General features: G+C 36.0%; 1 protein-coding gene across 1 annotated transcript; it reads left to right on the top strand.

Moving 5' to 3' along the window:
- Positions 1 to 643: 643 nt before the first annotated feature.
- On the top strand, positions 644 to 14,895 carry LOC307152847 (F-BAR and double SH3 domains protein 2). The gene is made up of 21 exons (XM_079861795.1): positions 644 to 722; positions 1,059 to 1,179; positions 1,724 to 1,821; positions 1,943 to 1,988; positions 5,548 to 5,624; positions 5,718 to 5,862; positions 5,942 to 6,075; positions 6,255 to 6,309; positions 6,513 to 6,641; positions 7,304 to 7,426; positions 8,099 to 8,194; positions 9,064 to 9,180; positions 9,826 to 9,924; positions 10,197 to 10,349; positions 10,438 to 10,560; positions 10,656 to 10,739; positions 11,694 to 11,886; positions 11,987 to 12,210; positions 12,309 to 12,459; positions 14,259 to 14,320; positions 14,400 to 14,895. Exons 2-21 carry the CDS (start codon positions 1,159 to 1,161, stop codon positions 14,481 to 14,483), a joined length of 2,214 nt encoding a protein of 737 aa, XP_079717921.1. The 5' UTR covers positions 644 to 722; positions 1,059 to 1,158; the 3' UTR covers positions 14,484 to 14,895.
- The last annotated feature ends 20 nt before the right edge of the window (positions 14,896 to 14,915 follow it).

The raw sequence follows: 14,915 nt of genomic DNA, 5'->3' as shown, positions 1-14,915 counted from the left end.
TGCACCTTATTGTATTTTCAGATTTGATTTGATTTTAATTTCATGTCATCCTTACAGGCACAGCAAATCATGTTCACTCACATACCTTAATCTCGCCTTTAGCTAAATTTAGCAAACATTGAGTAATTCAAGTAGTCATATCAAGCCAATTATCTGTTTTTAAACCATCTAAACAACTGACCTATAAACAAATTCATCAATGAAGCTGTGAATTAGGCTACTTAGTCATCATTGCATGAGGGTGTCATTTTTTATAAATCAGGAATGACCCTTAATCTCTAGTAAACACTGCCAGCCATGCTAATTTTACAGGCAGACTCCTTAAACGTGTTAGAATTTTTACACACTGCTTGCACAGCTAGTAACACATTTATAGCAGTGTACTTTTAGAAATGTATTTATCGAAAATTTAAAAATAAATCATTGAAATAATTACAAATAATATTTACTAGAGTTATTTTGATAATAACAACTAAATTAATAATATTGTTATTATTATTATTTTAAACTAAAAAAGCACTATTATTTTATTTAGGATATTGAATTTGAGTTTGACATACGCCCACCACTAGATGGCCTCATCTCACTGACAACAATTGAAGCAGGGCCTCTCAGCTCACACCCCGTGATTATGATGATGAAAAATGACAATAGAGGAAATATTTATTATCATCACTGCAATTATAACGTTATGTAGAATGAGAGCGGCACAGAAAGAGTCTGTAAACCTGTCCACATCTGGAAATCTATACACATTTATCAACACAGCCTCATATTCTAACGGAAACATAGCCTATATCAACAACACACATTCATAAACGCACAACGTTACAGTACATACACACATAAACATGATTGTTTCATGAACGCCTTGATAACATGTTTTATTATTATGTTCGGTCACTGGAGGCCGCTGTTCTTCTTCATTCTGCTCCACTGACTGAAGTTCTCACAAGAGTTTACTTCATTTCTCAGCTGTGTTTTTATGTGAGCGGTTCAACGGAGGGGTCTAGAAGCATTTCACTGCTCCTTTTTCTTTCTTTCTGCCATTTAAATAGAATATTCGGCACTGTATTGCCCCGTCCCGCAGATGTGGTTTGGTTTTCGAGGGTGAATTTCCAACAGTTTTGTCCTGTAGATCCAGATCCAGATCCAGACATGCAACCTCCTCCAAGAAAGGTGAGTCGAACTGTTCTTTAATTGATGAGATTTTTTTTGTTGTCATGTCCGTATTAATGAACAAAATAGCAGATAAACAGATTGATAGACAGATGGAAAGACAGACAGACAGACAGATAGATATATAGATAGATAGATCCATAGACAGACAGACAGATAGATAGATAGATAGATAGATAGATAGATAGATAGATAGATAGATAGATAGATAATAAATAGATAGATAGACAGACAGACAGACAGATAGATAGTAGATAAATAGATAGATAGATAGATAGATAAATAGATAGATAGATAGACAGACAGACAGATAATGAATAGATAGATAGACATACAGATAGATAGATAGATAGACAGACAGACAGATATATAGTAGATTTACAGACTGATAGATAGACAGACAGACAGATAATAGATAGTAGATAGATAGATAGATAGAAAGAAACACATGATGTTTATGTTTACTCTGTCGAGGATGTCAGACACATTGGTGTGATCGGTGTCAGAGTTGCTTCTCCAGAGGTTGTCACTGTGTGTGTTGCAGGTAAAAGTCACACAAGAGGTGAAACACACTCACACTGAGCAGCTGAACAGACTCCAGCTCAAACACCAGACAGACTTGGACTTCCTGGAGGATCTGAGGTCATCCACCTTTGATTAACCTTTTACATTGCTATGTAAATGTTTATCAATCTATTTTCTGTCTATTTGTTGGTATGTTAGTGCTGAACTGTTTGACTGTGTGTGTGTGTGTCATCCTCAGGACTTACAGCCAGAAGAAAGCACTAATAGAGAAAGATTACTCACAGGTGAGTTGTGGCCACCATGTTCAATTAGGCTACATGAGTTCATCATTTACATTGCATTTAGTTTTGATAATGTATGGTGATTTGTGTTCTGAGATAAAAAAAATTAAAAAAACATTATAAAATCTCATCCAGCTAAGATTTTTTGGTCAGAATAAAAAAAAATGTGTCTGCCTCTGATGTAAACAAGCACTAATGTTTTATGTGTGCATTTGTTTTTGTAGAGAAGCACATTTCGTGACTCAGTGGAAAAAACTGTGGTTGTTAACGATTTGCAGGTGGTCGTGTTTTTACCAGTTGCGTTCTGGTTCAAATCTGCTTTTGTTGTCTCTTTCTGTTACATTGCTGGGAAGATCTACATTACATCAGTTATGGGACACTGCATTGTGATCTTTGATTTCTGCTGATCTCAACATTATCTCACTTTATGGGCCCTATCATGCACCCGGTGCAATGCAGCGCCAGGCGAGTGTTTTTTGCTAGTTTCAGCCTGACGCAGTTATCATTTTCATGCCCTGCGCCACGTTGTTTAAATAGCAAATGCATGTGCGCCCATCTGTGTGCCCATGGACATGCTGGTCTGAAAACGAGGTGTGTTCACAAATTGCTGGCACGTTGATATTTTGAGGCAACTGAAATAGACTGCACCATTGACCAACTGAAACCTGGTCTAAAGTCAATGGCGCAATATTTTTTTTTGTTATTTAAAGGGCGCGTTAGTAATGTGCGCCTGTAGGCGGGTGCACAATGCGCATACACTCTGCTTATTACACACACTGGGTTATTATGCAGCAGCACACAAACATGCCAAATATTAAAAATAAAAAGACTACTATGTAAAAGATTATTATCGTGTGCATAAAGATGGAATGAATATGGTGGAGTCCAGCTTGTCCCATAGATTGTCTGCTTGCGCGCTTTAACCTTGCGCACGAGCAGATCCGTTTGCACTCTGGAGACGCGCTCGGTCTTTCCACTATCAAATTCCGTCATGTAAATAGCGAATCCACCATGGCGTGACCGCAACTGCCATTTAAAGGGAATGGGAGATGAGACTCTGATTGGTTTATTGCACGTTTCGCCCAAAACACACCCATTACTCATTAAGAGAATAGAGACAACCCTTTTAGACCATGCGCCGAGCGCGCCGACCGTTTTCCCGTCGTTAAACTAGCAAAAGTGGATTCGGACGGTGAGTACACTTGCACCGTGCGCTTTAGACCATGCGCTTAGATTGTTCAAATAGGGCCCTATGAGTATGATTTCATATATTTGGGATGTACATCAGGATGTTATTTTTTCCTTTTACTCCCTTAAACCACAAAATTGAAGTTAAAAAATGTTTTGACTTCCTATATACAAATACAACTTACACTACAATTCACAAGTTCGGGGTCAGTAATATTTTAACAGTTTAATTCACCAAGGAAGTATTAAATTGATTGAAAGTGACAATAAATACATTTATAATGTTAAAAAAGATTTCTATTTCAAATAAAAGTTTTTCATTTGAACTTTGTATTTATCATAGAATCCTGAAAAAAATAAATCACTGTTTCTACAATAAATATTAAGCAGCATATCTGTTTTCAACATTGATAATTATAATAAATGTTTCTTGAGCACCAAATCATCATATTAGAATAATTTCTGAAGGATCATATGACACTGAAGACAGGAGTAATGATGCTGAAAATATATGCAAATACATAACAGTTATTTTAATACTATTTCACAGTTTTTACCTATTTTTTATCAAATAAATGCAGTCTTAGTCAGCATAAGGGAGATCTTTCAAAAACATCAAAAAATATGACCGACCCTAAACTTTTAAACAGTAGTGTTTATATTTACAGCCTGACATCTTGATCATCTTCATCATGATACTATAAGATCTGTGTGATCATTTGGTGAATGGGAGCCCAGCTGTCTGAATGACGCTCTGTGCGTGTGTGTGCGTGTGCGTGAGAGATTCTTTACTGTTGGTTCTGAAGCTTGTGCACCTGCAGGGCTGCTGCGTGCTGATTGGCTCATGAACACAGGAATCTCTCTCTTCCTCTGGGTCTCTTCCTGAGTGGACTCATCAGAGCTGGCAGCTCATAGGATTAGGTTGACAATGCCAGCTTGTGGTCTGAGGGCCAGGAAGCGAATCCTCTGTGTTTTGAGGGGATGCTGGTCACTCTCTGGCCTTCGTAGAACTTGTTATGGTTCAGTCATTTCAGTTTGTTGAAGTGTAGCTATATTCTGTTGGAATTATCATCAGTAGTGGTGTAGTAATGAAAGGACCCTTGATAGACAAATACTAACCTTTTTTAAAAACTGCTGTTTTTTTTGGGGGGTTTTTTTGTGCTGATATTTTGCCATGTTTTTGTGACTTTTGGAGATCAGTCCAATACAGTGACATTCGCTTGACTTGAGGATGGAAAGTGAGTGGTAATTTCTCCTTTCTTCTGTTTCACAAGCAGCCAGTTATTCACTCACTTGTAAACCTACACATGGGCACAATTTGTACCGCTGTCTGGGATTTAAGTATCAAGCAGACAGTTTTGCTTTTACAGATCGTCCTCCATGTTTTCCACATTTGCACTGATCTGGAGTGACAGGATAAATTAATATTTCTCTTTTAAGGCGTCTATTTTATTTTGTGGTGACTCTTGAAGTTGAGTTTTTAAAATGCTATTTAGAGGTTCTGAATCTAAACTGTCATAAACATTTAATAAAATTATGTTAAAGCTTAGTTTTCTTGTTTGTTTAAAAGGCACTTAATGGAATAGTTCACCCAAAAATGAAAATTTTGTCATTTTGTCATCATGTAATGACTTTGTCATTACATACAAGTTTGGAACAACTTGAGGGTGTGTAAATGATGACAAAATTGTAATTTTTTCGGTGAACTACCCCTTTAATATTCAGTAATTTTATCAACTTGACTGCACTGACACTATACTGAGAACAAAACTTGAACTAAATTGAGCTGGACAATGTCAATTGTCTTCTGTAGATTCGCTTTATAGTTGAATCAAACTGGAACATCACATCACAGCAATAGAAAACCATAACCATCCAATCAATTCCCGATGGACAAAATCAAATCCCGCCCTACATCTTTTCTTGTTCGAGAAGCCGTTTCACTCGGATATACGTCACAATAAGAAAGAAAAGACTATCGTAACTTTTATTTCATGCCGACTTTAAGCTTGTTTCATAATTTAATGAACTATCATTGAACTAAAAACTGAATCAACACTGAACTGACTTGATCTGAATAATTATACTATTATCTTCTGTAGAGCGGCTTTTTAGTTGAATTGAGTTCGCTTCATGACTAATGAACTTTGTAACATTGACACTGTCATTGAACTAAATTGAATCAACACTGAACTAAAAAAATGACACTGTTGTCTTTTTAAGAGGTGCTTTACTGCTGAAATTGTATTTGTTCATAATTGAAGAACTTTGCAACATTAATACTGTTATTTTCTTGTCCATTACTGTGAAGCTGCCTTTAAAGAATCAGTATTGCACAAAGCGCTATATAAATAAATGTTACTTGACCTTGTAGGCTCTGCAAAAGCTTGCCTCGCAGTACTTGAAGCGAGAGTGGAATGGAGCCCCATCAGAGGAGCTGAGAGACTCCAGGTAAAAGGAGAAATCTTTTCAATCAGACTGATTGTCAACTGCATTGTCCATTTGTCTTCATCATTAAACAGATGTCTGTGAATATGCGTACAGAAATGTTTGGGCCGTATGGAGGTCTTACTTGGAGGGTGTGACGAAAGTGAGCCAGTCTTGTATCAACGGATGTGAGAACTATAGGAGCCAGATCTCAGATCCTGTGAAGACGTACAGAGCGCAGAAGGACCTGCAGCTGAAGAGGGTGAACACATTAACAGATACACTGCACTAAAGCGTCAGAGTGGCAGTTTTTGAAAGTGTTTATTCATCTGTCCTCTCAGTGCTGCGAACATCTGGCGAGAGCTCAGGCCGATCTTCAGGTCACCATTAGAGACCTGGAAAAGAGCAGGAAGGCCTACCAGGAGGCGGAACAAACAGCGCAGACTGTGAGAGAGAAAGCTGATATGGAGGCCAAGTACGTTCGCTGACCTGTCACATGTGAAGGAAGAGACATCAGCTGTCTACAGAACCGGGCATAGGGTTATCATTGTTTTCAGTTTTAAATGAAGATTCAACATTTTTTGCTGTTTTTCCTCACCTCGCTTCTTTTCCTCTGGTGTTTTCCCTTCTTCTTGTTGGCTCATGCAACACAAGGTCAAAGCTCAGCCTGTTTCAGTCACGCTCCAGTTTGAAGAGGGCGAGTGTGAAGGTAATTAGCACAGTATATCAGTCCCATACTGGTTAGTGGTCTATACTGGATATTTAATAGTGCATGCTCTTTTGTCCTACTTTTACATATGGATTACATTTGCCATCATCTAACACTCAATTAAAGCTACGTTGTAAAATTTCCTAATAAATCATGGTGACTGAGAGTCAAGTGTACATATGAACATTTCCTGTTGATTTCAGCTGAAAGCAAAGAAGAACGAATGGAAGTGCAAAGCCACGCAAGCAAGGAATGATTACTTGCTCACACTGTCAGCCACTAACGCTCATCAGGACCGCTATTATGAGACAGATCTGGTCAGCTGCATCACGGTGAGGATGCATGTTTTCATCAGTTTTTGGCCTATTCATTTTTTATTTAGCATAATCTTTTGTGTGTTTTTTAATTTATATATATATATATATTAGGGCTGTCAAACGATTAATCGCGATTAATCGCATCCAAAATAAAAGTTTGTGTTTACATAATATATGTGTGTATGGAGTATAATTATTTTCTATATATAAATACACACACATGCATATATATTTAAGAAAAATGTGTTATTTATATATAAAATATTTATATATAATATAAATTATATATAATATAAATATATATACACAGTATATACATGCAAATATTTCTTAAATATATACATGCATGTGTGTGTATTTATATATAGAAAATAATTATACACCGTACACACACATATATTATGTAAAAACAAACTTTTATTTTGGATGCGATTAATCGCGATTAATCGTTTGACAGCCCTAATATATATATATATATATATATATATATATGGCTTTATAACCTGCCGAATGCGGGTGGCGTGTAACGCAGTCACTCCTACTAGCCACTTTGGCAGGTTGAATTTTATAATTCTTATAATTTGCTATATATATTCGATATATATATACTGTATATATATATCACAACCTAAAATTCAGCTGAAAGTAAAACTATTGTTCCTTGTTTTTGAGTCCAGGTTCTAGATGGCAGTTTCTGCGATCACGTACAGAGTTTTCTCATTTCACTGTGTCAGATGGAGCTTGAGACGTCTCAAAGCATTCAGGACACTTTCCAGTGCCTGCTGGAGACGACCAATGGGGTGAGTTACACACACACACACACACATTTGAGCATATACTGGTACTGAAAAGCACACATGAACCACAGCGGCCGAATGTAGAGCAGGTAATATGATCTGCCGCTGGAGGGTTATTGGATCAAATCCCAGCTCAAGCATTTAATGCTGACCTTATAGAGAAAAATGTACCTGCTTTACAGAGTTTGCGGTGGTTAAGGAATGAGATCTTTATGTTATGTTAGAATGGAATGGCTTTTTTTAAAGATGTATTGATGTTTCAAGTTGGCTGTAACTGGGTAGAACATTAAAAACGTTGAGATTAGAAATACAGAATGATTGTTCATTATTATAAATGTGTAATTTGATGAAAATCAGCTCATTTTCAACAGTGTGACTGCCTTCGGTATGTGTCATTAGGTCTTTTGTTGTCTTGTGTTGTTGTAATTCGATGATTCTCACAGTGTTTCCATTCAGTTTTGAGAGTCAGGTTTAATGTCTCTAGCTAGCATCAGGTTACAGCAACACACACACACACACACACACACACACATACTGATCATGAATTACCTGTTCTGGTCTGTTGTTCCTCCTCTGTTAACTGTGCTATTCTTGTTAATGTGACATTTTGACTTTAGTCTACATTGGTTTACATTAGTTTAATTGTCCCTGTGTGTGTGTTTGGCCCCTCTGCAGGTGACACAGGATATCCACCAACAGATTTTCATTCAGGACAACCCAGTGTTTCAGAAAGCCGCCCCCTTCCAGTACCAGCCCTGTGAAAATGATTCGGTAAGTTGCATTCAACTAAATAATATGCGAAAGATATGTTTTTTGATGTTTATCTAACACTCACTTAAAGTTAATAATTAAAAGCACTAATAATTTAATAACACTGTTAAATGTTATTCAAAATAAATGTAATACTGTACATTACAAAGAGGAAAAGTGCTCTAATGAAGGCCGAATGTGTTCCTCCATGACTGCGCAGCTGTTTTTCAGATGTGCAACAGCGCCCCCTGCTGCCCGCACGTCATCTCGCCCCTCACCACCCCAGCATAGTGGTCCGTTTGTTCGCTAACCCTCTTTTTGTTTGCAAGTCTAACAAGCATTAGTCTGTTCCTAAAGAAAACATTAGAGATGCAGCCCTGAGCGCTGGTGAGGCGGAAAGATCAGGGAAAACTGGGCGTCAGTGCAGGCAGGAAGCAGCATGGTCTGTGAAAAGAGGGCATTGAGAAGTGAACCTGCCCTACCTCTTGCACCCCTAACAAACACCTCCCATTCCCCCCTTCTTAAAATGAAAAAAATTAAAAATAAGTACAAATGCATTTATTTTATTTACATAAAAAAGAATGTGAATTATTTAGAAATTGTTTTATCGCGCTCAGTGGATTTATAAATATGAGCATTTGCATGCTGTAGTGTAGATCCACGTATGCATGCATTTTGTCAAGAAGCTGTCGTGATATTTCGTTTCTGGGGAACAGGAGCTGCTCTGTAAAGCAGCATCTGGAAGGATCATTCTTCAAGAGCTTACATCATTTGAACATTTAGTCTGTCAATATTTACTGTCTTGTGAAGCAAAGGTTTGTTCATCTAAGAAGTTATCAAGGTTTTATGTGCAGAAAACACTCTCTCTTTTTCTCTCTTTCTCTCTTCAGGTCAGCGAACTGTTGAAGGAGAGTGGCACGGCTGAAGAACACAGTCTGAATAAGGAAGCGCGGAAATGGGCCACACGTGTGGCCAGAGAACACAAGAACATCATTCTCACACAGCGGGTGAGGGGTCACTGAAACAATATGATTGTGATATGTGATATTAAAAATAAATATATTTATTGTATATTTATTTCTATAATTTATGTATATATTTGTTTCTTTTTCATTTATATATTTAGGGTTGCACTAAAAAGTGTCTGATATTAAAATAAATATAAAATATTATTAATATATTTTATGAAAATAAAGTAAATTATTCATTCATCTAATCTAAAATATTTTGTCTAAATGGCCAATATTAAAATAAATTCAAACGAATAAAATATTGTTTTATTCAAATTAATAAAAGTAATTATTTTTTTTCTAAATGGCCAATATTAAAAAAACATATAAAATACAAGATTATTTTATTTAAATTAATAATGCTATTATCTAATCTAAAATTCTGTCTAAACAAAAACTAAATGTAATCAAATATAAAGTAAATAAACATAATATAAAATCTATTTAGTCTAAATAAGTCAAAAAATCATAAAATAATAATGTAAAAATGGTTTTGTCTAAAATAAAAACTACATTTAATTTTTAATAAATGAAATTTTGTTTCAATAAATAAAAAATAAAAACAACATCAATAGTGCTGCAAGTGAATTAAGGCATTACAACATTGCAGCAATGTACAGTAATGTACAATTTTTTTTTTAGACACTGTCGGAGTATGAAGAGTCGCACCAACAGGACCAGAATAACAACGAGCTGGAACTGAAAATGGACGATGCAAGAGAATGCATTCGGAAATCAGAGGTGAAGAGGGTTTTTTCTGTGTTTGTACAGTATAAAACTCCAGATCATAAGCTGTCTGTCACCTCTGGGAGAAACGTAGAAAATATTGGCTCAATGGCGTCACACTCCCTCTGCTGGTCGCTACTCGTAATTTTGGTTATTAAAAGAAGTTGCACATTTGGTCAATGGTATGAAACAGTACCATTTATTGTATCAAGAGTTGTTGGAATAGTTGTGCATAAACAATATGTAATATTGGAAGTGGGTAGATAATGAGTCCACTCTTCCTGTAGACGGTGAAACAGAAGGCAGAGGCGCGTCTGAACCTCCTCAGAGACGTTGGTGTAGCTGTAGACGTCTGGCTGAAGAGTGCCATGAACCAAGTGTTGGAGGAACTGGAGAACGAGAGATGGGCGGCCCTCAATGCCCACGATGCTTCATTCTCTGTAAGTCTCAATCGCTCACAATCAAAGCCCAATTCACGTAGACCCCTATAACATATTCTAATCATGTTTTTACGACAAATGTCTTCAGCACTCTGTAGATTTGGACAGAGAGGATGATGAGGACACAGAGACGTTGGACGACAGCAGTTCCAGTCCCTCCAGCACTCACAGGAACTACCCGCTCACCTGCTCTGTGCTGTACTCGTATCAGGTACATACCTTGCCTGGTCTAGCCTGACATTCACCTGGATTTCAGGGTTCTATTCATGCATTTGTGATGTCATTTCCTGTGCTTTACTTCCACAGGCATCCCAGCCTGACGAGCTCACCATTCAGGAACAGGAAATACTGGAGCTTATTGATGATGGAGACATGGAGGACTGGGTCAAGGTACACGCACACCCACTCAACTACATCAGGGGTTTTTGAACTTTTCAATACATATGATTCCCTTGCCTTGCTCTTCCCTAGAATATAAATGCATATATTTTTTTATTTATTAATTATATATTTTCATATATACAGACCCGTTTATACTGTGTGAGGAAAAATATAATTAATTTAATTATTTACAAAATTATAATACAAATTATATTTAATAAAATATAACGCATTAAATTAATCAAAAGTGACAGTAAAGACACTTATACTTATGACACTTATGTTGCTAAAATATTTTTTATTTCAAATAAACTTTTAATAAACGTTCAAGCTCCACTGTTTTTTAACATTGATAATAATAAATGTTTCTTGAGCAGCAGATCAGAATATTAGAATGATTTCTGAAGGATCATGTGACACTGAAGACTGGAGTAATTATGCTGAAAATACAGCTTTGCCATCACAGGAATAAATTACATTTAAAAATGCATTAAAATAGAAATTAAAATGTAACAATATTTCTGTTTTTACAGTATTTTGATCAAATAAACGCAGCCTTTGTGAGACTTCTTTCAGAAACATCTTACAAAATCTTATTGACTCTAAACATTTGTATAGTATTGTGTAATATATATATATATATATAGTAATAGTATATATATTACTATATATATATATATATATATAATTAGTGTTTATAAAAGTTTTATCAATTTTGAGAATTTGCTTAATAAAATGTTGCAACTATTTTAAATGGTTTACCTATTTTTTAAATTATAAATAAATATATTTACAAACTATGTACATATTTGGATTTTATTTCATTATGTTAACTAAATTGTTTATTATTTTTTTATGTCTCAAATTTTCCACAGGCATCCCTTAGTTTGTAAACAGCTGAACTAGATACCGCTTTAATAAATATGTTGGCATTTATTGGACAAGTTTTTTGTTGTTTTTTAGGCAAGGAACCAAACAGGGCAGGTGGGATACGTGCCGGAGAAATACCTGCAGCTTCCGACCTCCAACTCTCTACTGAGCATGATCCAGTCTCTCTCCAGCATTGACGCCCAATCACACACCTCCAGCACTTCTGCAGAACAAGAGCCAGAAATCGAGACACTCACCCAGAGCAGCCCGAACAGTCCCGCCAGCGGTGAGACCACCCGCTTTAGCATTATATCTGATATAATACACGTATAGTATTAAACCTTGCTAATAACAAACATTTTCTGCCCTCTTCCTCTTTTGCACAGCCATAAATCTAGCCAGGGCTCTGTATGCCTATGAGGCTCAGACAGAGGACGAGTTGTCCTTCCCCGAGGGAGCTGTTATTTGCATTCTCAGCAAACACAACCAGGAAGACGATGGGTTCTGGGAGGGCGAGTTCAACGGCGCAGTGGGCGTCTTTCCCGCAGTATTAGTGGAGGATCTGTGCGGACCGGAGGGTGCACAAACACACAAGAGCATGAACGTGCAGGTTTATACAAATGCTACTGGGAAACACAGGCCTCATTGAAAAAGTTTCTGTTCATGTTTATAGTACGTGTTTTTGTAATAGCTGTTTCTTACCACCAGGTGTCTCTGTCAGTTCTGGATCAAGCGGCTTGTCCACCCGCTGCGTTTTCATCCCGTAGCAGTCCAGAGTCCATCTCACTTCCATCTTTAACCAGCACACTCCCTTTAAATGGCTATCAAACCCCAGAACCCCCCAAAATCTCGAGCCACAGTAAGACACAGAGCACCACGGCAGACCCTAAAGCTTTATAGTAAACCTCACACATGACTGTTAACGTTTTAGTGACGTTCAATCTCACAACCTGATTGTCTATCTTAAAAATGTTGAATAAAAAACTTTTTGTAAGTAGGCCTACCAGTGTTATTTTAGTATATAATATTATATAAATAATAATATAGTATAATATTATATAAATACTATTATACTATAATATTATAGTATTTTTATATTATTAATAAATTAATATTTTAGTATATTTGTTATGTTATTAATATATTGTTTCATTTTTATTTTTAGTCATTTATGTGCTTTTGTATTTTTTTTCCTAGTTTTCATTTGTTTGTTTTAGTCATTTTAGTACTCAGACTTTTATTTAATTCAGTTAGCTGCCAAGGTCACATTTTTAATTTTTAATTAGAAAATTTGAAATGTGTGGGTTTTTTAAAAAAGTTTTAAGTTTTATTTTATTTCTGGTTTATTTCAAAAAACATTTTTAATAAGTTATGATAAAATGATTTCTAAAAAGTTTGTTTTAGTTAACAGTAGCAAAACTGAGACCCAGGATTATTATTATTATTATACTAAAATCATTAAAAAAAAATAGTTTCTTGAAATAAAATAAACATTAACTGATGTAAAATAAAATATCAAAACTTAAACTTACTTTATTTCAGCTAGTTGCTACAGCAACATTTCTCATTTTCATTTTAGTTTAATTTGATGTACTAAAGTAACTAAAACTGAAATAAAAATCAGTAATAACTATACAGATATTTAAAAACCTAAATCTAATAAAAATTACAAAACCACACATCCAAATTACTAAACCTTTTACTAAAATTTTAAAAAGGGGAATATAAAAATAAAATATTCATAAAAACTATACAGAGGTGTCAAAAGTATTCACTTTCATTACTCAGGTATAGATACTAAGGTTTAAAAAGACTTCTGTAGAAGTTGAAGTATCAACTCAAGCTTTTTACTCAAGTAAAAGTGTAAAAGTACTGGTTTCAAAACTACTTAAAGTATAAAAGTAAAAGTAATGTAAGGAAAGAAATGCCATTAAGGACAAAAGCTTAGGCTGCGCCGCAGGGGCCTATAGTGCACTACCCCACCTCCTCAAAAAAACATTTTTCTAAAGGCCATAATGACTATAATGTTATATTAAAATGTTAATGTTGAAAAATTTGGGATGCTCTAGGCTACCTGTTTCAGTCGCATATATGCCCATTGAAAATGACTGCGTTTTAGTACAATGCAAATTCATTAAAGAACCATATAGCCTATGTGTACTACTGAACATTAACATGTGTTTCATGGAGCGGAAGATAAGATGACTAGTTGCCTATAAGTATTGTAATGGTGCAAAAAGTCAAACTTAAGAGGCATGTTATCAATAACCTTTATTGGAATGTAAAATGTACATCCAAGCTTAGCTACAGGAATCTGTGAGGGCAATTAATTTTTTTTGAACGATGACAGGCCAGAATGAAAACAAGCTGAAATGAAATGGCTGTAACGAGGCTATTTTTAAAATGTAAGGAGTAGAAAGTACAGATAATAGCGTGAAAATGTTAGGAGTAGAAGTAAAAAGTCGGCTGAAAAATAATTACTCCAGTAAAGTACCCAAAATTTATACTTAAGTAAGGTAACAAAGTATTTGTACTTCTTTGACACTATAACAGTATCAGTGATACTAAAACAACACTGCTGAGGCCATTGTTCTGTTATTAGATTTATGCTCTTGGGAAATATCCGAATCCCAGTGATCTGTGTGGTCTCCTCCACAGGCCACGCCCACACCCCATCACCCAGATCCCCAGGAGAGGGCGGGTCAGGCACCCTGAGACCTGTGAGACCTGCACTCCTAAAGCTACGCCAGTGATGGGCACTTATATGTGGAATCTGATGGGTGTTTTTGTTTTCTGCAGGTACGAGCTGCTCCTCCTCCACCCAAACAGCAGGCGCAGGGTCAGGTGCAGAAGAGAGAAGAGGTAGAGATCACACTGGTGTGAGCACATTTTACAAGATTGACGTGACCATTCATGCTTGAATGCACCGTGTAAATTCGATCACGTGCAGGGTGGACATTCAGGAACTTTTTAATGAAGACATGGATGCACAAGCTGACCATTATTTAATGTGGTCCCACGCTTTCTTCTTCAGTTTTTTTAGGGCAATTTCAAACACACGAGGCTTTACTAGAGCTGCAAAGAGACTTTAAAGGGAAAAGTGGCAATTTCAGTGTTGAATTTATGTGTATGATTCCGTCCATAAACATTTGTAGGGGCGTATTACAGTTTTAGCTTAAACTTTGTCAGTATTTTACTTGTCTGGTCTGTCAGCCATTATTTGAATGAATTTTGAGATATTTTTAGCTATTGTAAATTCCAGGAGGCTAAACTCAACCTGAGCACTTTAGATGTAGTTTATAATGCATTGCAGTA

Source organism: Squalius cephalus (genome assembly GCF_949319135.1).
Source record: "Squalius cephalus genome assembly, chromosome: 24".
NCBI lineage: Eukaryota > Metazoa > Chordata > Actinopteri > Cypriniformes > Leuciscidae > Squalius > Squalius cephalus.
This window is presented reverse-complemented; position numbering and strand designations above follow the sequence as displayed.